Here is a 26,911-nt window from a genome sequence, read left to right on the forward strand (position 1 = left end):
TTTATCCCTAAATATTCTAGCACTCCCCCTCAAGCTGAAGAATATAAATCATATGTACCCAGCTTGTTACATATGTAGTCAATTCGAGGACCTCTCAGTGACTTGATAAATATATCTACTAGTTGATCCTGTGAATTAATAAAGCTAGTAGATATTTCACCAGATATGACTTTCTCTCTGACAAAGTGACAATCGACTTCAATATGCTTTGTCCTCTGATGAAAAACTGGATTCGAGGCGATATGCATAGCGGCTAGGTTGTCACATATAAGTGACATTTGTGTAACCTCTCCAAATCTTAGCTTTTGAAGCAACTGTTAAGTGGAAACTGAAGGAGCAACAGAATTTTGGACGATCTGTGCAGCACGGGGAGGTAGGACGAGGAAGACGTGTTGCTCGTCGCGTCAAGGAAGACGCGCGACGAGGAAGCCGCTGCGATTGTTGCGTCGCGACGAGGAAAACACGCGACGAGGAAAGCGTGCTACTCGTCGAGTTCGAGGAAGACGCACGACGAGGAAGCCGCTGCGATTACTGCATCACGACGAGGAAAACGCGCGACGAGGAAGGTGTGCTGCTCGTCGCGTCGAGGAAGACGCGCGATGAGGAAGCCGCTGCGATTGCTGCGTCGCGACGAGGAAAACGTGCGACGAGGAAGGCGTGCTGCTCGTCGCGTCGAGGAAGACGCGCAACGAGGAAGCTACTGCGATTGCTGCGTCGCAACGAGGAAAACGCACGACGAGGAAGGCGTGCTGCTCGTCGCGTCGAGGAAGACGCGCGACGAGGAAGCCGCTGCAATTGCTGCGTCGCGACGAGGAAGGTGTGCTGCTCGTCACGTCGAGGAAGACGCGCGACGAGAAAGTCGTTGCAATTGCTGCGTCGCGACGAGGAAAACGTACGACGAGGAAGGCGGCGGATAGATGTGTCGCCTGAACGATCACCTCTGTTGATTCTGAACTGACAGCCGGAAGCAGTGAGCCGAGAGGAGAAGAAGTCGTCAGCAGAAGAGGGATCGCGAGAGAAGAAGTCGCGATCCAATCAGTAAAAACGACGAACAAAAACGCACGCGAGGAAAACACATGGCGAACAGAGAGAGAAGGAAGAGGATGGGTTCAGGCGGATAACCCTAAACCCAACCTTGCTCTGATACCATGTAAAATAATATGGAATCTTTACTTTATTACAAGAGATAAACCCCTATTTATACACGAATATAGGGACCTATTCTAGGAGAATTATTCTATAAAAAAGAAAAATAAAATATTTATCCCTAACAGAATATTTATCCCTAAATATTCTAATAGTTATTATTTATATTATATTTTATTTTAAATATTAGCTTCAGTAGACAAATGGGTTGGTTAATGAATGGAAAATTGATTCCAATGTAAAGGTGAAACAACTACACATTAAAAAATTCAAGGCAATTAGATTGATTTATATCGAATCATGCCATTAAAATATTAAATATTATTGAATAAGATAAATTTGTTTTAAGGAAAGTCTCGATTCGTTCTTCACCATTAAAATATTATAAATATTATTGAATACGGTAAATTAGTTTTAAGGAAAGCCTCAATTCATTCTTCACAAAGTTGCTTTGTTAACATTCGGGAGTTTATATTATGTAAGTTTATTTATGTGTTTTTCCCTATAAAAGGAGAGACGAAGGAATTCATTCTTTAGTTTTTCTCTCCATTTATCCACTCAAGTAAAACATTTCTATCTCTCTTCCTAGGCTTTCTCTAGTATTGAATTTTTATCCTCTATGTCGTCACGCCCTCCCCTTATCTTCATTGTTACTATAATAATGTATTATAGATCAATTGACCTTGCACTCGATACCACTGATTTTTTTTAATCTAATATTAACATTGTTATATTTTAATGTGGTGAGGCATATATATCACACAAGTTATATCTTTTGATTAATTTTATATGTTCAGTGATAGTCTTCACTATATATATAATTTTATAGTTGAATAAATTATATCCTTTAGCAAATTATTGTTGAACATATCATACAAGTCAAACAGTCTCTATAAACTCAATAAGTTAGATGTTGGATGGATAAAATAAAATAAAATAAGACCAATGAATGACCAACTAAGATATTTAAATGGAATGAACAAATGAAATGAGTTTAAAATGGAATATTCAACATTGAAAAAGTCAAGACATTTGGAATAGTCCTACATTGACAAATACAAGGCAAATGGCTTGGTTTATATTGAATCACACCATTAAGACTATTAAAATATTATGAATATTATTGAACGAGAGGCTATCTCTTCATTTAAAAAAAATTGGACCATTTAAAAAATTCACCTAATAGTTTTTAAAAAATACCCCATGAATTGCCAGTTAACCATTGGTTTGAATCGGCTCGCAGATGATTTTAGGCCAAAACTCTAAAAGTGGACAAGTTATGATTTAAGCCCATCAAACGAGGCCTCGTTGACCTAGTTATGGTTCTGAGCTGGGGTCCGACTCGAACCCAGCTGGGTAGGCATGTCTAATTAGCCATATGCACATATTACGTTCTATCTATCAGTGATTTTCCTCAAGCAAGTTTAATCCGAAAAAATTTTCCTTGGTATTGACTCTTCTTTTATCATCTATTCTAAGAAACTAGGCATTCTCTTCTTCCCTTGAAGATGCTAGTTATCCTCGCATGTAATCCAATCCTCCTATTTCTAACAAAATCCCATTGCAGTAAAAGCTTCAAAAATTATAGAACTAGGTAAACTTGTCCTTAAAAGGGATAAAGAATAAAAGCAAAAAATTAAAAGTACTGGAAGTTACTATGCTATCCAAAAAAAGTCATATCAAGTTTCCTGAAATGCTAGTGAAAGAGAAGCAGGCTCCTATTACAAATCTTTGTCAATAAATAAACCAACAAACCTTTCCATGAGCAATTGCAATTGTAGCACAGGGGAATGAATCTTCAAGAAAATCTCTTACTTCTTCTAACCCTGTATCACAAACAGATTGCAGATAATCGGACCAATCCCAACATGTGGATTGACAGAGGTATGTTTTCTTTTAATTAACAAAACCTGGCACATTGATTTTGGTTCCTGATGTAAAAACAACTAAACAAATATTATAAATGAAAACTTTTAAAACCACTCCAGAAAAATAAATTGATTCATGATCTGAAGTTTTATCTTAAATACTTTTGTTATTACTTCTACAATCTCTGGTAAACCATGCTATTGTGTTATTAATTCAGGCATGATAGAATTTCTACTCTCTCGTGAGTGCATCAACTGAGGCACATGGACCAATAAGATCATTGGTTGAGACCCACAGGTTTCCCCATCATGTCAAGACTGAGATTATTAGCTGCTCATGAGGAGTCACTGTCATCTTAAATTTGATTCACTAAGACATCCAAATTGCGTGGTTTGTTTTAAAGACCCAATCTAACCATTTTAAGACATTGCAGTTTAGTTGCAGCTCCAAATCAAACTGGATTAAATTGATTATGTTAAATTAAGATTTGACTAACCCATTAAGACTGAGACTATTGTGAGCAAATAAGGCTCAATTTCATACAAAGATCACTTGCATCAATATTATCAAGAAGTTGTCATCTTAATAGCATGATACTAGCTTTCTTAGCGCTGATGTCATAAAACCATATCTAACATTCGTCTAGTGGTAATGAAGCAATGATACATAAAACAAATAATCAAATGGATTTTGGTTGAAAACAAGCAAAAATTGAACTCTATCCCCTCTAGTACATCCTTCCCATCTTTCTTGTTCATGCAACACTTCTAAAATATCTAAAATCCCTTACGCTCACAAGGTGTCAAAGAAAAGTTTGGTTGCAAAGTGAAAGCTAGTAAAAAGCTTCATATAGTTCATAATGTTTAAGCTATTCATACAAAGTTAATTAGTATCAATATTGTCCATCATCGGGTAAAAAAATCACATTATCCTTTGCTAGCCAAGTTTTTAAGACAAGTCATATCTCATACTTATTGAAGTGGGAAAATTATTAGAGTTATTTACTTAGGTAGTCTCCACTCTCCACTACATTGATATATATTACAATTATTGGTCTTTTATATTTACCACTTTCAATTGAGTTTTATTCTATTTACAATTTGGTTCTCAATTCCGTCTCAAACTAGTTAAAACATATTGTATACAAGATTTAAAATCTTGGGATGTCACTGAGTTTTGGTTTTGACCATAACGATACATTTTCAGTGACGATCATACAATTTCGATATGATTTTGATATTTATTTAATTAAATTATTAATAATAACATAATTAATTTACTTAAGTAATTTTTAATTAATTGTTTGTTATAATTAATTGCTTAATTATAATTAATTATATTATTAATATATATTTGTTTATTTTATGATTAATTCGATTGTCTCAATTTTTATAGTTAAAATGTTTTATAATCTTTAATTTTAATGACAAAACTTATTATTCACCCCACTAAGTAGCACACAAAATAGCGCCCCACTACGTGGCACACAAAGTTTGAGACCTCAATACAAATAGAGGGTCAAGATTTCACAATAAATTTTTTGCTAGCAACCCAACAAAGACAATGCAAGTGACCACAAGGGACAGGCTTCCAAGAGTGACTGTGATAAAACTTCCACAAGTGATAACAAAAGCAAGGTTGATGGAGCTTTCACAAGCATTTGTGAGGGCCAGGTTTCTACAAGCACAAGGCTAGGATGTCACTATTTTGTGACAAGACTTCTGAGGTGGGACTTGTGTGTCAAGGTAAGGCACAATAAGGAATTTTCTTTTGCATATATGATTTCTTTCTCTTCTTCCCTTTTCCACCTTTTGATCTCCTTTCGCTTCTTCTCTTCCTTCTCCCCAATTCCTTCATCCTCAATACCTCGGATACCACATGTTGGCACATCGAACATGACAATGGCTTTGACACCATTCGTTCTAGCCAAAAAAACAGAATCCTCAACCTAGGAAGATATTTTCTTTACCTCCTACACCTTCCACACTAATCAATTTAGCCAATATACTATAGAATATTGGTCATTGTTAAACATGTCCATACCATCTCGACTTATTTTCTTTCATTTTATCATATATTTTATCTACACCTAAGTGTACTTTAACTAATGGGAAAATTTTATATAATTACATACAATCCTTTATAAATATTGTCTTAGGCCTGTAGGAAGAATTGAAGGCAATTATTCCATGATAACTCTATGAATAAGGAATATTACAAGTAGGCCTTTACACCTTACATTTTGTAGAATCTCAGCTTGTTGTTATAGATGTATTCAACCTAATGGCATCAAGGTGCTACTTCATTGATCAAATGTTTTTTGAAAAATAAACTTGGATTATGCATGATCAATTGATCATGTATCTAGGAGAACTTTGACATATCCATATTTGGCTTTATTTTGGACAAAAATAAAAGTGGAAATGAAGTTTGATAATTGAAGAATAGAAAACATAAATACAAGCAACCATCATAATGATGCCTTCACCATCTAGCTAGAGCCTTTAACTCATCCTCAGCTCTTTCTTTTCATTCTAAGCAAGAAACCATCCTAAACAAACATAGTTTTACTTTTATTTGTCAAATCCCAAATAAATTTTTATTTGAGTTTATAAATTTGTAATGTGTTTCTTCAACCTTGCCAGGATCACAATCATTTACTTGTAAGGTTTTACTCATAGTAACTATTTTTTAAATAAATTTTAAACAATAAACTAACAAGTATGTTATTAATTTTCTAATTGATCTCAATAATCAGTCAATATACCTTTCAAAAAATTGACAAATTAAATTGAAAAGTTAGTTTTTTATTTCACAAGAATAAAAATATTTTTATTTTTATTTTTTTAACCTTTGCAGCGCGCAAGTTAAAATCTAATTCTATTAATGATATCTTTACCAATTTCTCATTCTTATTGAGTAGTATATCTAGGATATCCATAAGTTTACTCACAAAAATCTCATGTTCACCCTTCTTAACTATTCACCAGAATTTATCATATTATTCAAACATCTCATATAAACAAATGCAAATAAAACAACCCAATTTTGGGGGTTTGGAATTTTTTATTTTTTATTTTAATTAATCTCAATATATATTGCATGAGTGTCAATGAAATTTGGATTATTGTACAAGCAAATAAAAGAGGCTTCATGTCGCTGTTAAACTAATCCATTCTAGAATATAGTTTCCCTTATTCTTACTCTGCTCTCTCATCGCGAGACTGTTGCTATGGCATGAGACTCGTACTTGCAATGTTGCTTATGACTCATTTTTACTATCAAGTAAGGTTCCTATCAATAAGTTTACAGTAACAGATAAATAGAAGTAAAGAGGCAACCTTTGATTCGTGGAAGGACATAGAAAACTTGACCACCTCGATCTAGCTCAAACTTTATGGCTGATAAAACCTTTTCTTTACTAAAAGATGATAGTTGAGTCTTTATACGAACTCTTTCAGGAGGCGGTGTGGAAATTAAACTGTAATGTAAAAAATGATCAATCAATTGAATGTAAATATTAAACATTCATACAAGTTAGTTTAGAAACCAAGAAAAGGTTGAAAATTCTCTATCCTTGAAACTCTACAAAACCCTTGTTACTTCCTATTACTAAAATATAATAATGGAAGTGTCTAACATAATCACAGTGAAAAATGATATTTGGACAATCTCAACAATAAATTCATAATTGCTATGAGGTTCAGCATGTCATAAATGATGAATCACAAACTTTATCAACCAAGATTCTATGACTGATGGTACTAGATGTTAGACAAAAGACTGCAGAAAGGGAAAAATGGATATACCTATCAAATTAATTCTACATAATTGATCGCTAATTTAGGCTTTTCCTGCCCCACAGTGCTTTTGACAACTCTAAAGTTAAGAATGACACTAAATGTTATTAAATACTTCAGAATTCAGTTGTCTCGACCAAAATTTGTAAGTATATCAAGGTTGAGGCTAGGCAGCCATGATAATGCATGAATGAAACCAAGTTACTAACTCAACACCAAAATATAACTATTAAATTCAGATATAATTTCAATATATATTCATAATAGGCCAATGCGAAAGATACTGTTAAAATACTGTAAAGTCTCTTACTATACAATTTGCCTTCAACTATACCGGTACCAGAGCTATAAAATCTGGTATATTTATATTTGTGTTGATCACCACATGCAAGTTTCTTAAAGCTTATTTTAGCTGATAACTACATATTAAATGTTTCCTCAGCACTTGGTTTTATTGTTGAATTTTAATATTTGATCTCATTATGTTGAGATTTCCAACAATAGGAGCAAATCCCAAAGAGAAGCATGTAATTTTTTACAGTGATGGCATGTCCACATGAAGAGAGGTGGAATTTGATCTCATCCTTAACTAATTATTGCAACAAAATTGGGTTAGTTAATCTAAAATCTATACAAAGGTTTTCAGGATACAGCTGGATGCCTGATTTTCATAAGGTATATATAGAAAAAATACCATGTTAATAAGCATACACATACTACGCTATTTGCAATATCTACTACCTAGCATCACGGAATCCAGTTAATGCCAAGTAAAGAGTGCGTGGAATAGGTGTTGCAGAAAGTGTGAGAACGTCAACTGCAGTCTTGAATGATGCTATCTTCTCCTTCTGTTTGACGCCGAATCTCTGAGAAATTAGACAATAAAAAAAATCCAAGTTAATGAGTCAATAATTATTATAGAACAATCTCTCTCTTCCTTTTTCTTTTGCAGAATGTGGGAGCCATATTTAACAATTTTTTTTTGAGCTGAAGAACAACTGATTTGCACAAAACATCAAGTTCAGGACTTCATTAAGATTTAACATTTTTTCCTCAAGTCCAGCACTGAAGCTCAATACATTACGGCCATGAACTTGCATAGTTAGATCTATGAGCAACTTACATGGTTCTTACTAAAACAATTCATCAGTGAAGGTGGACAAAAAGAAGACATGCATTCATAACTGGATTGTTCGGCAAAATTGCTTGTTTGATTGAAACAATAAAGTACATAACCTAGTGAAACATAGAACAATTAGGTATGAAAAAGAAAGAAAACATACACAAAAGCCAAGTGTTTATTATGAAAAATGTGTAAGAGAATAATCAAATGTATCACTATGGACATTTACCAACTTGAACAATTAGAACAAGTTTGTCCGATGACAATTCAATGGTCAAGTATGTCTTATCAATTAGAGTTATCAATTAGGAAATACCTTAACAAGAAATTTAGCAAACTCAAGATGAAATAAACAAATGGATTCTGTATAAAGAAAAACATGGAAATGCCATTACAAGTAGAGGTGTAATTGCACTTTGGATAACTAGTGATATTGACCTAGTGAATCCACTGGTGACTAAGCATCCAATGCAACAAGACAAAAGCCAGCATAAGGCTTCAGAACTTTGGTGTCTCAAAATTTTATTTTTATGATTACAAAGTTATAACATCTATGTTGAGTGTTCTCCTAGTCTTACGTTTAGTCATCTACTTTTGTCAAACAAAAATACTCAAAATGAAGATTCATATCAAGCATACAATAGTTAATAACAGGTTCTTGGATCAAATAATTGCTGATGCATCTTACTTCGACCTATCATGGGCAAAAAAGACCTTTCAATCAAAATGCATTTAAATATTTGATTAGTTAATATTTTGGTTTTTAGATCACAAATTAAATGATTTGCCTGTAGGCAATAGAAAGCTTAAAACAAGGTTCAAAGTCCCTCGCTGTACCAGGATTTAAATAGTTCCAGTGTCAACTGTGCATGTATGTTGGCACAAGGTGTTGCCTTTAGGCACCAACAGAGAGGAGAGCGGTGAAGTCCATAGGCACCCTCACCAAAGCTCAATTTTTTCACTAGAGTTGCCAGTTTAGTTTGCTTGCAATAGCTCGGTGGTTTTGTCGCTGCAGCTCGAAGGTGTTGCTATGTTGAAGAGGAAGATATCAGAGATTTTCAGATGACTGGAACATTTCCAAGCCATTTGGATGGATCCATATCCCTTTATACTAGCTTTGAATGGCCTAAAACCTAGTCATAAACTATACATGCATATATACGTAAACCATTGTAAAAGCCTATTATTACAACATATGATAAAAAAATATAAGAAAATGAAAAATAGTGGGTCAATGCAACGAAAGATTGCCTGCCTAAATCAGCAATCTTGAGCCATGAAAAAAAAAAGGAATTAAACCAGACGTGATATCAAATACTAATTTTATTCACATTTCCTGATATGTTGGAAATCCAAAAGTTATGCTTGTGAATAGACATTTATTCCCAAGGTAAAATGAACAATAATACATTATCATCTTAATTAAACAACTCAACTATATTGTTATAATAAGTGAAATATAACGCAATCAAAGGATGCTGGGCATCTGGATTGGCCACCGTATGCGCTTTCCGATTTACCCTGGTGGTCGGTGGGAAACTTCCGTGGGACCGGGCCGGCCACCTCCAGGGATTGAGTCCATGAGACTGACTGGAATTTATTATTTTTTTTATAATAAGTGAAATACAAAATAAGAAAAATTTGAGTCCTGCATCGTTTTTCTCCAATAAGGAAAACTCATCTCCAATGTATTGAACGGATCTAGTATCTTCATTCTACTATTGTTACTGCTAGAGTTGATGACAAATAGATCAAGTAGTCAGCAAAGGGCTTGCAGTGGTAAAGTGTTATAATGAGAGTGAAGCAATGACAATAAAGGTGAAAGATAAGAGGCAAGATATGATGAGTAGCATGTGGATAATGCAAGGATAAATAAAGCTCTCGTGATGATTCATGTAGGAATGTGCCTCAATGAATCTCATATAAGGGCATGTGCCTCTTGATTTATCTCATTCCTTCCTCCCTAACCATCATCCAAAAGCGTCAATGTGGCTTTTATATCATTTGATGTTGCACATAGTAGTGTATCTCAATCAACAATCTGATAACAAGAAAAGAAAAGAAAGTAGGGGAAGTATCATGAGAAGATAACAAACAATAATTTAATTCATTTTTGGATGGCTACCTCATACATACAAATAATGGCTCTAATATCATTGAATGCAACACATAGTCATTTATTTGAATCAATGATATCATAACAAGAAATAAAAAGAGTGGAGACAGAGTATCATAAGAAGACACCAAACAAGAATTTAATTCATTTTCCATGATAGAATGGCTACCTCACACAAAGAGAAAGACAGCCTTTTTGGTTCCCAGATAACATAAAGTTTGCATTTAACATCTACCCTAAAATAAAATAATGTTAAATAAACTTAGCTAGTAACCTCCTATCTCAATTATGACAACTAAAAAAATTATACCCAGACAAATTTAATCATAAAATGCATCACTTCTGACCATGACATGTAATCACATGATATTAGCATCTAAGCTATGAAGGGGTATCATAGTCCAAGTTCTTTTGCTTTGCCTAACATCTTCCCTCCATCGTGTTCCTTAACCTCTCACTATGCTGTTATTCGTTCATCTCAGTATTCACTCAACCCTAATCCTGTCCACCACCGCTACCAACAACTAAAGAACGTGCTCCTCAATTGTTAAAAATAAATAAAATAAATACAAAAATAAAAATGAAAGCTAGTAGAAGAGATTTAAGATAAAATGAAACGCATTACAAAAAATACGGTGTGAACATCAAAATCAAAGGAGAGTGAGTTGTAATATAATCAATAGATAGATGAAAGCTCAGATATTCCACGATAAAGTAGCAAATTAACTGAAAATTAAGCTAATATTTAATTCAGATAACAAGTCAAGAAAATAAGCATTAGAAGCACTTGATTTTCAACATAATAAAGGGACCTATGGAGCAAACACAAAGCTTTAAAGGATATTTGGCAAAGGTGTTCAGAGCACATTAGTACAAGAACATAATTTCCGATAATTTACTCTTTTTCATGATATGCATCAACATGTATTTTATAGTTTTCATAACTAAGCATAAATTTTCTCCTAAAATTGGTGTATCTCTCAAATACTCTATACAATTATCAAAACAAACTCAAATTTAGAAGCAGCAAAAAACGAAAATCAGCATACTAACTAACAAGCTAGATATCCAAACAACTTCAAATGAACATTGACAATAGATTGATTTGCAAAAGTGTTATAAGCACAAAATAAAGTACATAAATCAACATGTATAATTCCAACTTTTACAAAATAAAAAATGCATGTCAATCATACAATGTAATATTCATGAAATATACCAATTAATATTGATCAACAATTTAGAATAGACTTTATGCATAAGTAACGCAATAAATATTATCTTGTGTTTATCACTTACAAACAAGTATTTAAGTTAATACTTATAAGCAAGTGTTTAAGCTAATACTTACAAATTGCAAGCTACCAAATAGAGTGACTAATGGATTTAAGTCAATTCGATTAAAATTATTCAAATGATTATGCAAGCCCCTATATGGTTCCCTTCCAGATCTATTTATTTAAAATGTTATTTTATTGGATCAATTTATTTTTAAAAAAACTCTATTTTTGTTGAATCATTGGAAAAACACTCTCTAGCAAGGAGCTTAGGAAGTCAATACATAATAATTAGGTGGTTGGACCAATATAAATATCTTGTTATTTTTCTAATTATGTCTACTTACATGGTGTTTTGGCTGGCAATGCCTTTCCATACAAGAATTAAGCACATTATATACAAGATTTACTATGCATTGTGTCTACTCACTTGACACTCACATTAGCATATCATATTGCACATTACTTAAGAAGAATACTTGTGCAACTCAGGACAAATATCATAGTTTCTAGGCAAAGATGCGAAGAGTGGTATTGGAAGACCTGAAGCAACTAGGTGATTCTAGTCCTGCTACGCAAATTTCTTTTGCCATTAATTCATGTTCCATTGCAAGAGTTAAACATATCATTTCAATTTTAAGAGACCACATCAGAATAAAAATATTGAAATGCAGAAATAGGAATTTCACTTGTTCTTCATCAACGACAAGCAAGCCCAGGTTGTTGTACACCACCCGGTTCCCAAGAAGTGCATGGGTTCCAACAATGATGTCCAGATGTCCACTTTTGATCATTGACAGGTACCCTTCCTTTTCTGACTTGGTCTGCATAATTTACTGAAATTTAGTAATAGTGAAACAACAATCAAGCAGGCAAATGTCTAATGCCAGAAGCATGCATTTGAAACTAGGAACCTCAAAATATTACAATTTACACCATCAAAACTGATGTTTCCTCCAAAAAATAAGAGAACACGTGAAAGCATTTTGATAATCAACGTTTTCTGGTGTACCAATGATAATCCCCATGTAACACTCTGTTTGGATAGAGTGAGAGAAAGTTCATTAACGGAAGAGGAAGGGAGGGAAGTAAAGTATTTATGTTCCCCTTCTTTGGAAGGGATGGAAGGTTCATTAACGTTACATGTGTTACCTTGTTTGGAAGGAAAAGAAGGGGAATAAAGATTAAATATATAAAGTTACAAAAATACTCTCATTTCTTAAAAAAGACAATGCATGTAGAGGACAGATTGGAAATTGTAAAATTTTATTAATATTGCATGTAAAAGTTGGGATATGGAAAGTCCTAAAATAGACAACGTGCTCTTTGGATAAGTCTTTGTCCTTGGAGGAGAAGAAGATTAGGGTTATCTATCTCAGTCCTATTGAATCTTATCCTCAAAGATATTTACGACGAGGATCGACGCCGACGTCGTGGAGTGCGAGCGGTTGAACACTAGGCAGTGACGGCGCGCGTTGTGTGAGAAGCGACGGATCAAAGACGAGATATTTAAATAGATTAATTAGTTTAGTAATTAATATTTTAAAATAAGAATAAAATTGAAATAAAATATTTTGAGTTCCCTTTCCCCTTCCTTACATCCCAAATGGGAATGTAAGAAATTCTTACGATTCATGAGCATGCAAAGGTAAAACTTACCCTTCTCTCGGCTTCCCCTTCTTAACTCACTTCATCCCAAACAAGGATCAAAAATCTCCTTCCCCTTATTTACCCTTCCCTCACCTCCTCCCAAACAAAGCGTAAAGGGCCATCAACGGTTAAAGGTGGAGATTCTGTGACGAAAAAAGTTAATAGCATAATGTAGATGAATGGGTTTCTCTTTAATTTACCGTTCATCTGGATGTGACACAAGGGTCTTTTATTTTATGAAGGATTTTTATTTACTTGTGGAGTTTTATATTAGCCACCAACATACTGAATCACCTAAATTTTAACTTTTGGAGAAATGAGATTGATGTAGCGAACTCAAAAATAGTTAAAACAATCACAATTTAATGAGGAGCTCATATCATAAGAACAGTATCATCTTAGTCCAAACAAACAACTTTTAGGTAATCTTCAAACAAGCACATAAAATGAGACAAAAAACAATTTAGTAGGAAACAAAGATCTATACAAGTGTAAGCTTGAACAGAAAAACATTATATCCTTTTGAAAACCATGTAAACCTGGAATCTGCTTAGTAGCCCAATCTTTATATGAGGATACTGAGAAAATCTCTGAGATATAACAACAAAATGTTGTTTGGCCAGAACAATTGTTGGTGTGAGAACCATAGCTTGTTTTCCAGCAGAAACAACACAGAAGATAGCACGCATTGCTACTTCAGTTTTGCCAAAGCCAACATCTCCACAGATCAACCTGTCCATGGGTGTTTCTCTTTCTGTCAAATCTTTTTCGACATCAATAAATGCCTGTTAAGCAAAATCAAATACACAGTTATCAAGCCAGACAAATAGGTATGCTCATGCAACATTAACCACACAATAACAATAACAACCACCAAGTCATATCATGGATCCTTCTACGACATTAGGCTCTATCACCTATTATATCATCATTTATATTTAAATAAATTTTATCTTGTTTTATTGTTGTTAACCAAATCTTTTTTAGTCTTCCTCTTTCTCGTTTGATGTGCACATTTGTCATAGTTTTACATCACCTAACTGAAGCATCTATTAGTCATCTACGTACATGTCTGTATCATCTTAAACGTGTCTCCCTGAGTTTTCCCTTAGTAGGTGAAACCTTGACTTTCTCTCTAAAATTTTCATTTCTTATCTTGTCCATCCTTATATGTCTGCACATCCACATTAACATCTTCATCTCTGCAACTTTCATCTTCTGCTCATGCACTCGAGTCATAACCCAACATTGAGTTTCATATAACATAGTAGATCTAACCGTCATTTTGTAAAATTTTCCTTTAAGAGGTACTTTACGATCACAAAAACACCTGACGCTCTCTTCGATTTCAACTATCTTGCTTGTATTCTATATAAGACATCTCTCTCAATCCCTCTATCCTTTTGTAGAAATGATCCTAAATACTTAAAACTCTCAATTACAAATAACTCATCATCTCTGATTTTAACAATTATTTCATTACGTCTAATATTACGAAATTTAAATTTCTTATATTCTGTCTTTACTGTACTAAGTCTAAAACCTTTCACTTTTAGCATTTTCCACCAAAATTTGAATTTATTATTTATTTGCAAATAACATGCACTGTGATACTATATCTTGGATGTGTCCTGTGAGTTCATCTATGATTAGTGTTGGGACTTAGAGTTTGTTATGGTCGTGAGGGATGGGTCTCGGTTAATCCACCCAGCAAGCCCGAATCGAGTCGAACGCCTTCGAACACCCGAACCGAGTCGGTGGAGCCGAGTGGGAGCTTTTCGCAATATAAGCCTGAGTCCTCAGAGATACGGACTCCTAAAAACTCGATCCGAATCCTCGAAGCGGACTCCTCAATCTGAACCGAACTGACTCTCCCTATATACCCGAGCCGAATCCTCTCGGATATTCCGATCGGAGCAGCCGAGTCGATTCGGAGACCGAGTCGGATTCGCGAGACTATAGACCCCCCGAACCGAACTGATCCCGCAGGAATGCCAACTTTGGAGGCCGGTCCGAATCCTTGAAGTGAACTCTACCCCCCGATCCGAGTCAACCCATTCAGATTTAAGCCGTGCCAACCCTTCGACTCTGCCCTGACCCGACCCTGATACTCTTCAATTCTCATTGCCCTTCCCTATCAAAGACCACTCCTCCCATCATGTGGTATGAGTAATGTCTCCTGATACCCCTGCTACTAATCACGGTAATACTCTGACAGGCGTACGTGAAATGACCCTTCAATTGCAAGTCAACGATGGGATATAAGCTCTGAATATCCCATTCCTTCTGACAACATCTTACTGATGATGGGACAGCCACCTTACTTACGACGTGATACAACACTTATCACCAATATATAAGGTCAGTCCTTCTGCAGAGGGAGATATGCATTCTCACCTCCTCTACTTTCTCTTCACTCTCTATTTGTCATCTTCCTCCCTCACGGACTGACTTAAGCATCGGAGTGGTCGAGCTAGGACAACCCCTGGCCTTCCTTCTCACGATTGCTGTGATTGCAGGTTCGAGCTACTTCACGGCCTCCTCTTCACCAGATCTTATTCGACCGTGGTGCTGAGAAAGCGTCGGCGCATCCAGGAGCGGATCTCAACAGGAACAGAGTTGATCCTTGATGTAACTCTATCTTTATGGGGAACGTTTCGATTAATCCGCCTGAAGTCTTCACTCTTGTTATTACATTCTCATACATATCCTTAATTAGTTCAATATACGCTATACTAAAACCTCTCTTTTCTAGAATTCTCCATATAATTTCCCTTGGGACTCTATCATAAACTTTTTTTAGGTTAACGAATACCATATGTAAATCTTATTTCTGTTCTCGATATTTTTCAATTATTCGTTTGAGAAAATGTATAGCTTCTATTGTTGACCTTCCAAATATAAATCCAAATTAATTTTCAATCACCATAATCTCCTTTCTTAATCTTTTTCTATTACTTTTTTTCAAAATTTCATAGTATGACTCATTAGTTTAATACTCCTATAATTTACGCAATTTTATATATCTCAAACTATAGAGGTATTAAACTAATGAGTTATACCATCAAGATTTGAGAAAGAGTAATAGAAAAAAGACTAAAAAATGAGACTACGTTGACTGAAAATTAATTTGGATTTATGCTTGGAAGGTCGACATCTCCTTTATTCTTATATAAGGGAAATAAAGTACTTAACCTCCATAGATTGAGCATTTTTTTAGTTTTTAATATCAAGTTAAATAACTTTGTAAGTCATTCAATACATTGTTTCCCTATGCACTTCTATACCTCTATTGAAACATTATCTAGTCCAATTGTTTTTCATTTTGCATCCCATTTAAAACTTATTTTACTTTTGAAGTTGAATTCTACGATAAAAATTTAAATTTCTATACTTATTTGACCTACTTAAATTACGTAAACTAAATTGGTCACCTAAAATGTCATTAAAAAGTTAATGAAAATACATCTTCCATCGCTCTTTTATTTTTTTATCATTTATTATTATCCTATTGCATTCATCGTTAATACATCTTATTTGAATAAGATCTTTTGTCTTCCTCTCTCTCACTTTAGTTATTCTGTAAATGTCTCTTTCCCCTTCTTCTGTATCTAATTTTCAGTATAAATTTTAAAAAATTCATTCTTAGCTTCATTCACTACTTTCTTGGTCTCTTTCCTAGCTACTATATATTTTTTTAAAATTTTTCTCGTTCTTACAAGTATATAATACTTTATAGGCTCTTCGTTTTTCTTTCACTTTCTTTTGTACATTCTTATTCCACCATCAAGATTCTTTATTTAGTGATGCATGTCTCTTTGACTCACCGAATATACTCTTAACTACTATTTTCAACTTTGATACCATCTTATCCCATGTCGTATTCGAATTGCAGTATATTTCTCCTAATACTTGTACTACTATCCTCTCTTTAAATATGTTTTACTTCCCATCTTTTAATTTTTACTATTTAATTTTAGGAGTCGTGCATATTTTTCTTCTATTGATACTATGTTTAAAGCGTATATCCAACACTACTAACTTTTGTGGGTAGTTAAGTTTTCTCCAAGGATGATCTTGCAATCTTTACAAATATTTCTATCATTCTTCCTAACCATAAGAAAGTCAACTTGCAATTTATTATTCCCACTTTTAAATGTAATTAAATGTTGTTCTCTTTTCTTAAAAACATATTAGTTAGTATAAGATCATATGCTATCGTAAAATTTAATATAATTTTTTCTTTTTCATTTCTTGTTCCAAATTCATAACCCTGATACACCCTATCATATTCCTTATTTTCCACTCCTACATGTCCATTTAGATCTTCTCCTATTAAAATCATTTCAGTTGGCCGAATGTTTTATAATACCTCATCTAGGTTGTCCCAACATATAGATTTGGTGTGTTCATCTAATCCTACTTGAAATGCATATATGTTAATTACATTAATAGTTTCTTTCACCACCACTATCTTAAGAGTTATAATTTTATCCCCTTTTTAACTACTTCTACTGCTTATCTTTTAGCAAATTATTGATAACAATACTTACTCCATTTCTTGTTTTACTCCATCCTGTATACCATAACTGAACCTGAATTTTCTATTATCTTTGCCTTCTCTCGTACCTATTTTATCTCTTGTACATATAAAATATTAATTCATCTCCTAATTATCGTATATACTACTTCCATTATTTTACCAGTAAGTATTCCTAGATTCCATATTCCAAACCTTAAACAATTAGATTTTCTATAATATTTATTCTTACCTAACTTATGGCATGAAAACTCTTACATATTTACTACCGAGTTCTCATGGAGATGTAGCAGTCGTTGCTAAGACATTGCAGTCGAACCCTGCAACGCATTCCTTATGGGGAGCATTCTAGCATTAGCACAATAATTTGATAGATCCATTTATTGAATATTTGCCAACCGGGCTTGGAACCGACTTTGGCGGGGTTAGCATCAACCACACAACATATTAGAAAAACATACCAGATTCCTAGTAACCGAAAGTTATTGATTGTTAAACGTATACAACAATTAAGTGAAATAACATCCGCTCTTCCACATTATGAATATAGTTAAATGAAGATTGAAGAATGCAGAAGCATGGTTGTCAACATCGGCTACTAATGACTTAGATCCTAGAGTTGGATTAGAATAGACAAAGGTCAATATAAGCATTCCAAGCAAATTGATCATTGCACAAAGACCAATAGAAAATTTTAACTAGAAATTTGAAAAAACACCTTCAAGTGAGTTATATTTCACTAGAAAATAAGAAATTAATTAAATTTGATCAAAAAAAAGAGTGATAATAAAACGATGAGAATGGTTGAAATTTAGTATCTTGGACAATTTAGAAACTTCCATCACACTTGAGGGAAGTGAGTCATCATAATTCCATCTTAAATCACTCAGCCTCGACAAAGTTTGAGATTCGAAAAAAGATTGTTGTTCAACCTTGTTGAGGCTCAAGATCCGCTACTAAGTAGACCAAACACCAAATCATCTCTCCCCTCAACAAGGGAGGTCATTTTGGATCAAGAATATATTAATAATTTGTTATTTATATGTTTTATAATAAAAATGATCTCATTTATAATATATTTGATGAATTGATATTATTAAATATGAATTTTTATTTATTATTAATCTGATAGATATATTTTTTTAATAACTAAACACTATTTAATATGTACCAAAATATGATTTTAACCAAAAATAACTATAACCTGATCAAAAAATAACAAAGAGACAGCAATTACAGTCAAATATCTCCTAGTAGATCATCAAATTCTCAAAACAAAACATGTATCAAGTGTTTGTTTTTCACACCTTGAATCATGGATGGAACGTGATCTACAAACTAGAGAATGTTCCCTAGTTTCAAGAGTAATTCAAGTGATCCAAGTCAATCGTTGTTTTATTATCAATTACTTTGTGTATTCTAGCTGCTTCTTAAACAGAAATCAACATGTCAGAGCAGGCAATCCTCCTTAGCATGGTTTCCACTTGCAAGTGACCAGTATTAAACACTGCTACCACAAAACACTAGAATGCCACCACATAGATATGAGCTCATCATTGTTTTTTGAATTAGTTATTCTAACCATATGCTTTCTGTGTCATCTTCAACTTGTAGATTTATATTATGACATTGTTCACATGTGATAAAAAATGTTGACTAATTACCCATTTGTTACTATATTACTTGCTTAGAGGCAAATTCTAAATATCTCCTGGACATTATATTCCCTATTGATAACCTCATACACATGTGGTTGGCACTGAGGTCAAAATTTTCCATGTTGATGGCAGTGCTACAAAGTAATATAACACAAACTCTGGATAAATAGGAAAAAATGGAAGAAAAAAAACATGTGAAATGAGTTCAATAAGCCTAGTGAAGAGACGAGCCTGTTTTTGGTCAGGGGTAGGCTCATAAGGAAATTGAGCTGCGAAGTTGCCTGCTGATGAACTCTTAGGATATGGTGGCCTTTTCTGTTTCAACCTGTGAAGGTATAATTCCATCAGGTCAACAACCATTTTCTGAACTGCAATCTTCCCTTTTATCCTTCTCCTCTGCCATGTTGTAGGGTCACTAAGCTTGCTCAATGCCCTTGGTTTTTTTGTTTCATTTGGTCTGCAAGAAAAGGTAAACTGAATACCTGGTTAACACAAAAATTACAGCACAATATAATCAGTTTGTATTAAGGTATTGTTCACAACTGATCAAACCACTGAGCAATTATATCCTTCAACATGACAAAGCAAGTAGAACTAGATCTAGTGACATCAGAAATGTTACCTAATGAAGGAACATACGGCAGGAAAGAGTAGGATTGAAAGCTATAATTTATAACTGGTGAGTTCAATATATATTAAAAGTATTAAACTAAAACTAATCATGTACACAATACAGTAATACCATATGTTGAGAGCACTTTCTGCTGTATAGAGAAAATTATTCCCTAGAACAAATTGATGGTTAGAAGGCAGCAGATATTTCTTATCAGAAAACTTCCATCGTGAGAACTAATTAAATATCCAAGTCCAGTTTACAGGGGGGAAAATGTACTCCATATTATTACAAGTAGAAACTGTCTTTCTAAAAAATAAGTAAAAGATAACTGAATTAGGCTAGAGGCGTTTTGCAGATAAGGGTAGATGAAGAACTCTCACAGATTATAGCGGTACAGCAACCGGCTTGCCTGCTTAACAGGAAGTTTGGCCATCCCATCAGCATATTCGATGAATACATACTCAATGGGTCCTGAGGACGAGTCCTTTGGGGCGTCAAACTTGATGGCCACAAACTTCCCGATCCCAACTTTCTTGTGCACCACATAATCACCAGGGTGAAGCGTGTAGGGATCCACCTGGTACCCGAACCCGCCTACATTGCTGATTTTATCCCCTTTTAGCTTCTGCAGCCCCCTTTGCTGCTGCTCCTTCACCACTCTAATGTATTTGTCCACCTCGATGGAGTCCATCGTGCTACCGTTCTTAGGGGCTTCCCTATGCTTGTGCTCCCTTCGTATCCGCTGATTGAGGACAGTAATGTCATCGGGCTCAGTCTCCGGCCGCTCTATCCGGGGAGCAACGGAGCCCTCAGTGTAGAACGTGGTGTATCTGGAGGAGATGATCAGAAAACGCGGTGCTCTTCGTATTGAGCGAATGGAGAGAGGAAGCCGTCGAATGCCGGAAAGAGAAGGGAAGCGCAGGAAGGGCGACTTGGGCTTGGAGGTGGGTAGCAGAGACGCCCTCGCTGCCGCCATGAGGCAACGGATGAGGAGAGAGGAGTAGGAAGGGTTTAATGACGTTGTAAATGGTGGGATGGGTGGATGGAATTAGGATCATCTCGTGGCGGAGAGAAGGAATGAGAGATATTTATCAAGCCTGGACGAGAAGTTCCGGATTTATTTGGACACTCAGGATTTATCTATTTCAGTTAGTGTGCTATCAATCGAACGGCAGAAAGAGTTACTCAAAAGGGCTATCAATCGAAAAGTTACTCAAAGGGTGAAAGTCGTTTAACTGGGTAATCATTCACAACTTAAATTATCATCATGATTAAGAAATACTTGACTTGATTTAATCGATCGACTAATAAAGTTAAAACATTAAAAGGATATAAGAAGGCATTGGTTTTATATTCTCAAACATTAATCTCCAAAATTTAATTGTTCATCTTGTAAAAAATATTAAAAGAATCTAAGTCACAGCTGAGTGGAGATAATTCATCAAAATAGTTATACATCGTGAAATAGACATAAGAATATTTGAATCATATTATGTAATGTGATAGCATTGGTATTTTATTTTTATTATACTAATCAATTGCATTTAGCCTTATTAATTATTAGTTATTGGTGCAGACAATATCAAAGAATCGAATTTATATTTTAATGTATGACAAATAATTTAAAGTTAAGGATTGGGAAATCTAATTTGGATGTTGAGTGTGCAAGTCACTTAATAAGAAAAATCATGTAGGATTAGGAGGACCATACTCTAGGTAGATGAAAGAGTTAGTGGATCAAGTGAATCAAACATCTCACAAAGTAAGATCAATTGGGTTAACGAATTAGACATCTAGTAGGAAAGACTTTATAGATCAAAAGGATATGACATCAAGTAGAAATAAGTTTTGTGAATTTTATGATAAAATAAATCAAAAAGTAATCACTACAAAAAAATTATAATTAATACCCATGTTCTATTTAATCGAGAACTATAGAAGGACATTACCCCAGTACAACTGAAGGGTGGATGGTTGTCAATGTGGAGCTCTATTTAATCACCAATGTCCATAGGAAGGGAGGAAACACACATATTCACTAAGTCCTGGCTGGTTATTTTGAAAATTTAACCAGATGCAATTTTCTTTCCAGTTATTATTATTATTTTTCAATTAAGAAATAGGTGTCCTGAACGTACTTTTTCGAATATCAACCTGTTCAAAGCTTTTTTTTGTCCCCTATTTATTTTTTAATTAAAATTAATCTGCTAAATTGGAAATTAGTACCAAGACCAGAGGTTACTTTTTTATGGGTAGGAAAGCTTGTAATACCAATGGATTTGTCTTCTTCTTTATTTTATTATTTATTATACTATTATTCTATTAGCAACCAGCCTCCGCAACCTGCTCACTGCTCAGGCAATCTCCCTTCCTTTCCTCATCCAAATCGATCGCTTGATCGATGCGAAATCCGGAGGCTTTTGCGATCATCTCCTTGTCCTGGCTTTGTTTTCGTCTATAAGCTTCGGTAAAATTCGACTCCGGTGAGCTCGATCCCGCGGCTTCTGTTTCTTCTGGGATCTCGTTTGGTGTCCTTGTAAAGATCCTTTTTTTTTTCTGTTCTGATTTCTTTGTTCTCCCTAAATACGTGGGGCAAAAAAGTCTGTTGAATCTTAGCTTTCGACGTCGTTGCGGTTGCTTCCGCGCTGTTTATTTTGTTGGATCTTGAACTTGCTTCGATCTCTATTTGCTTAACTTTTTCTCTCCGTCTCTCGATTTTTAGCTGTGTTTAGGATTTTTCTTCTTCAATTTGGGGTAGATGGCAGGGGAAAGCTGCAACCTTAATAAGGATGAAGCTGAAATCCTCAAACCCTCTTCCCCTTCTCCGAGTTCCTCCTCGCCGCAACCACCACCGTCGCCGTCTGCTCATTGCCTGCAGCCTCTGCAAGAGCTCTCAGCTCCAAATACACCTGAGAATTTGGGAAACCCGGCGGTCATGAATCTTGCTCCCAAGGAGAAGCACAACGACAAGGCTCCGCCACCGTTTCAATCCATCAACCGCTGCTCGAGTTGCTACAAAAGGGTAGGACTTACTGGCTTCCGGTGCCGATGCGGGGATCTCTTCTGTGGCCGCCACCGTTACTCCGACACCCATGATTGCTCTTTTGATTACAAGGCTGCTGGTCGAGAGCAGATTGCAAAGGCCAACCCTCTCATAAGAGCTGCTAAGATTATTAAAATTTGATGTTTTGTTGTCCACCATGATTTATTTTGCTTGGTAGTTTATACTTGCTTTGCTTCGCCTTTTCCAAGTCTGCTAGATTGGAATTAAAATGGTATGTCGTCGTCAACCTTGAACAGCAATATGGCTGCATTATGATTTGCTTCTACACCATTTTCTCAAGTCATTGGACTGCAAGTTTGCATTAGAGATTAATTTTTTTTTCTTTCGTTCACTGCAATTTGATATGATTCTTCTCTCTGGTTGGCGTAGTAAGAAACGTTGGTTTAGGCTTTTTTTTTTAATTAGCTTAGCTTCTTGAAGCTAGGAGATTATTTATGAGGTCTTGTTATGCTCAGTTGAGAGCAAATTGCCATGTGCCGAGGCAAACCTTCTCATCAGAGCTGCTAAGTTTACTTGGTTTATCCTCCATGATTATCTATGTTTGGCAGTTGATTATAACCCATGTAATTTAGACAGATCCAGCAGTAAGCTTATTAAATCATTACATGTGGTGTATGCGGTGTTGAAATCTGACTGAGTGTTGGTGTTAGAGTAATCATGCAATTGAATCAGATGTCGAATCTAAATATAGAGATTGTAATTGTGCTTCCTCTGTTCTAAATGTATTGCAATGAATAGTGTGCTTCTTTTTAACCTTCAACAGATATATGACAGCGAGATGCATTATTTTCAAATACCATTCTTTAGTCATGCACAGCAAGTTTGCTCTTCATATTTAGTCACATTGTTTTGGCTTTCCTTCATGTCATTCGATTATGATATTTGCTCACTTTGGTCATAATAATGAGAAAGGGTGTGGCAGGCAACTGTGTATCAGCTTAGCCAGTGAAGGATGATTTTGCCAGATAAGGATCTCCAAAGGCTTTTTTTTTTTTTTTAATTTTGTTTGGTGATATGAACTTGGAGACTTTTCCTGTTTTGAATAGTTCAGCATGGTGTTAGAGTATCATGCTGCATGTTATAGAATGCTTATCTAATGACATATTGGAATACTCAGAATGATGAATAGTCTCTTTTTACACGGAAATACGGATTCAAAAGCTGGTTTTTGTCTCCCTTATTCCACATCTCATAATTCTAGACTAAACTATGTTCTAGTCGAGACAATGATTAAATTTCTACCTTTTCTTTCTTGCAGTATTAAGCTTTAATTTTCTCTAGAATGGACCACTGAATGCTTTATCCTACTTTTATGGAATCTTGTGATTATCTCAATTTTACAACTTTTGGTTTCCTCCATTTTACCAAAGAAAATAATTCATGTGAGGCATTATTTGTAGGAGCTGTCCCCTTTCCTGTTTGACCCTTCTATAGAGCCACTGTGACAACAAAAAATATCAATTGTGAATTTTTTCTCTTCTATCTTGGCTAACAAACAGAATGATGCCCTAAATTACCTGAGTTTAATATTCCTAATGATCCATATTTTTCATGGTCATCATGTCTGTGTTGTCATAATCTGTTTACAAGGGAACAAAGTCCATGTGAACTATTTGTCAATTACCTCTCAGCAAAAGCAATCAGCTCAGATGCGTGATGTGCTGGTTCAGAACTTTTTTCATCTAATAATACAAAAGATGCTAAATTTTGTTTGCCAGGTCCCTTTGTTCCACCATGGCTCCGCCTTTGAGCTATCCGCTAACTGTGAATGATTTTTTAGTAATCACTTGCTTTCACCTTTATTGGATGCTTTGCACTCATCCAATCATACTAAATGATTCTGACATGTGATTGGGCCTTCCCTTGCATTCTTTTTTTTTTTTTTCACAAGGAAAATATGGATTTTGTAATATATATTTACATTCATGGTGGTGTGTCATTTTGCTGTGATTCCCTTGGCTTGGCTTTGAGTCATGATTCATGGCCTGGGTGGTGGGGGTAACAAGGGAAGTGGAAAGCAAGCAGTAGGGTCTCAAGTGTTTCTGATAATATATGCTTCGGCATTTACAAGGGGGCATCTTAATGGTCTAAATTGGAGGCCACTCAATCAAAATTGAACAGGTTTGCTATAACATCACAATAAATTTTGGCGGTTTGCTAGCAGCATCTGTGTGAGAAAATACATCCTTCAGCTGAAAATGTTGCAAGAACTGAAGCAACTCATTTTATAGCATAAATTTTATGATAGTCAAATATTGAAGAGAGTTATTATAAAGAAAATGCAGAAATGCAAGCCTGTTTATTTTGATATTTGATAATTCTAGCACATTTTTCTTTGGTATTTAGGAATTTTATTGTAGAGACATGATTACTTGAGTTGTATGGACATAAACCTGCTAGATCATTTATTTATTTTTCCCTGGGGCAATGGTGCAACGGTAGGACATCCGAGTTGTGACTCAGGGACTCGCGGTTCGATCTCAATTACGGCGTATTTGTAAGAATTTTCTTCTAAATGGGGAACGCAATCAAAGGATGCTGGGCATCTGGATTGGCCCAAACTGAAAGCCGGTGGCGAGGATAGGGAAAGGCAGCGGAGAATACATAAAAGTATATTGGATCGGACCTTTCGTCAATAGTGAATAGCTCCATTCGCAGGGATCGCGAAGAACCTCTCACGCAGATACTTATCTCGTACAAGAAAGATGCTACTTAATAGAAGACGTATAGAGAATCATGCACGCGAACCTAAGCCAGAGAGTGAATGTTGTAACATTCACACGACCAAAAGAGAAAGAGTGAGCTTCCAGTTGCACGCCCCTTTGGTAGCATCCCCCCTCTTCCCTTGACAGTAACAGTCGGGCAAGGAATGAAATGAGCTGAGGACAGGAAAGTGGAATAGCAAGGGGCAGATAGAGGGAGCCCCCTTTCGCTTCCATCCGGTCGGAAAAGCAAGCATCAACAGTCGACTACTTGAATGCACAACTTCTTGGTCCGCCCCCCCCAAAAAAAAACCTTCACCCACGACCGAACTTGGAAGAAAGATTCCCGTCGCGTCGGAGTCAAGCATAGAATCGCAGGCACGCTAAAGGGCTTCTTTGACTGAATTCCACGTACGAAAGTGGGAATTCCAACCGTTCAGAGGATTGATCGTCCGCTAATAGGTGAGTAGAGGTAGGGAAGACTTGACTCTTGCTATGGGAGCTAGACCGTCATGGGGAAGAGGCTTATCCTTAGAGTGTGGCGCGAGGCTCACTAGGTCAATCCGTACGCCCTGTCCTGCCCTTCATGCATGCCTTCTTGTCATCTGAATTATACTAAAAATTATAACTTCGGAGCCTGGATGCCATCTAAGCATTCACCAAAAGTCCACCGGGCCTCATTTAGCTTCTCCTTCTTTCTGCGCTCAGTTCTGCTTGAATGGACCTGGGTCGGAAAGAGCTATGCGCTACATTCATTCATTTCATTAAACTATAATTGATAAAAATAGAAGAATATATTATATATGAGGGGCCTCGTTAGGCGATTCTCTACTAGTTCAGAGACTAAGTCAGCGCACGGAACCTGGCTTCACTAGCTTTCCAAGAGTGGGAAGTTGGGCATGAGCAGTCTTTGATCTACTCCCTCTTACTCTTTTGACTGACTTGGAACGATCTGATTCTGACTCTACCCCATAGGAATTATACGAGTAGAATGGAGAGGGCTCTCTCGCGGCTAGGCTCTGACGCCGAAGACCCCGTAGAGTTTCTTAAGTAATGTAATGCCATGTATTATAGTAAGTTAGGATAAATTATCTTTCTACTCTCCTGGCCTCCCGAACTCAAGGATAAGAGGGAAAGGCTGTCTTAACTATAAAGAAAGAAAGTCTTCCCGGGAAAAGGAAGCGCAGGTCTGCCCCTTCTTTGATTGAGTTCCATCATCCTTTCGTCGTATAAGAGCAGTGCTCAGATTCTTAGGGCACTGGGAACCGAGGACTCAACATCTCGCCATGACGATTACGTTGCCGAGCGCAGCACTCACTAAGAGATATGTTTGGTGTTCAGGTTGAGACC

At 35.6% G+C, this 26,911-nt stretch overlaps 2 protein-coding genes across 2 annotated transcripts in view; one reads left to right on the plus strand and one right to left on the minus strand.

The window, feature by feature from the left end:
- The window catches only part of LOC141814692 (ATP-dependent DNA helicase At3g02060, chloroplastic), a 36,468-nt gene extending 15,650 nt beyond the window's left edge, over nt 1-20,818 (minus strand). Inside the window, exons 1-7 of the mRNA XM_074702632.1 lie at nt 20,176-20,818; nt 19,411-19,636; nt 13,521-13,766; nt 12,021-12,155; nt 7,557-7,681; nt 6,357-6,496; nt 2,902-2,972 (exon numbers count right to left, since the gene is read on the minus strand). Coding sequence (XP_074558733.1) covers nt 2,902-2,972; nt 6,357-6,496; nt 7,557-7,681; nt 12,021-12,155; nt 13,521-13,766; nt 19,411-19,636; nt 20,176-20,771 — 1,539 coding nt within the window. The 5' untranslated portion in view covers nt 20,772-20,818. The remainder of the gene's footprint in view (nt 1-2,901; nt 2,973-6,356; nt 6,497-7,556; nt 7,682-12,020; nt 12,156-13,520; nt 13,767-19,410; nt 19,637-20,175) is intronic.
- Nucleotides 20,819-22,147: 1,329 nt separating this feature from the next.
- On the plus strand, nt 22,148-23,182 carry LOC141814870 (zinc finger AN1 domain-containing stress-associated protein 15-like). Its single transcript, XM_074702827.1, has 2 exons — nt 22,148-22,278; nt 22,518-23,182. The coding sequence occupies exon 2, from the start codon at nt 22,554-22,556 to the stop codon at nt 22,977-22,979; it is 426 nt and encodes a 141-aa protein (XP_074558928.1). The 5' UTR covers nt 22,148-22,278; nt 22,518-22,553; the 3' UTR covers nt 22,980-23,182.
- The last annotated feature ends 3,729 nt before the right edge of the window (nt 23,183-26,911 follow it).

Source organism: Curcuma longa, chromosome 21, assembly GCF_044706935.1.
Source record: "Curcuma longa cultivar G26 ecotype Majalengka, Jawa Barat chromosome 21, ITB_CL_G26_1.1, whole genome shotgun sequence".
NCBI lineage: Eukaryota > Viridiplantae > Streptophyta > Magnoliopsida > Zingiberales > Zingiberaceae > Curcuma > Curcuma longa.

Bases quoted from the DNA above. Each gene is read 5' to 3' on its own strand.
- LOC141814870 (XM_074702827.1), top strand. From the start codon at position 22,554: ATGGCAGGGGAAAGCTGCAACCTTAATAAGGATGAAGCTGAAATCCTC.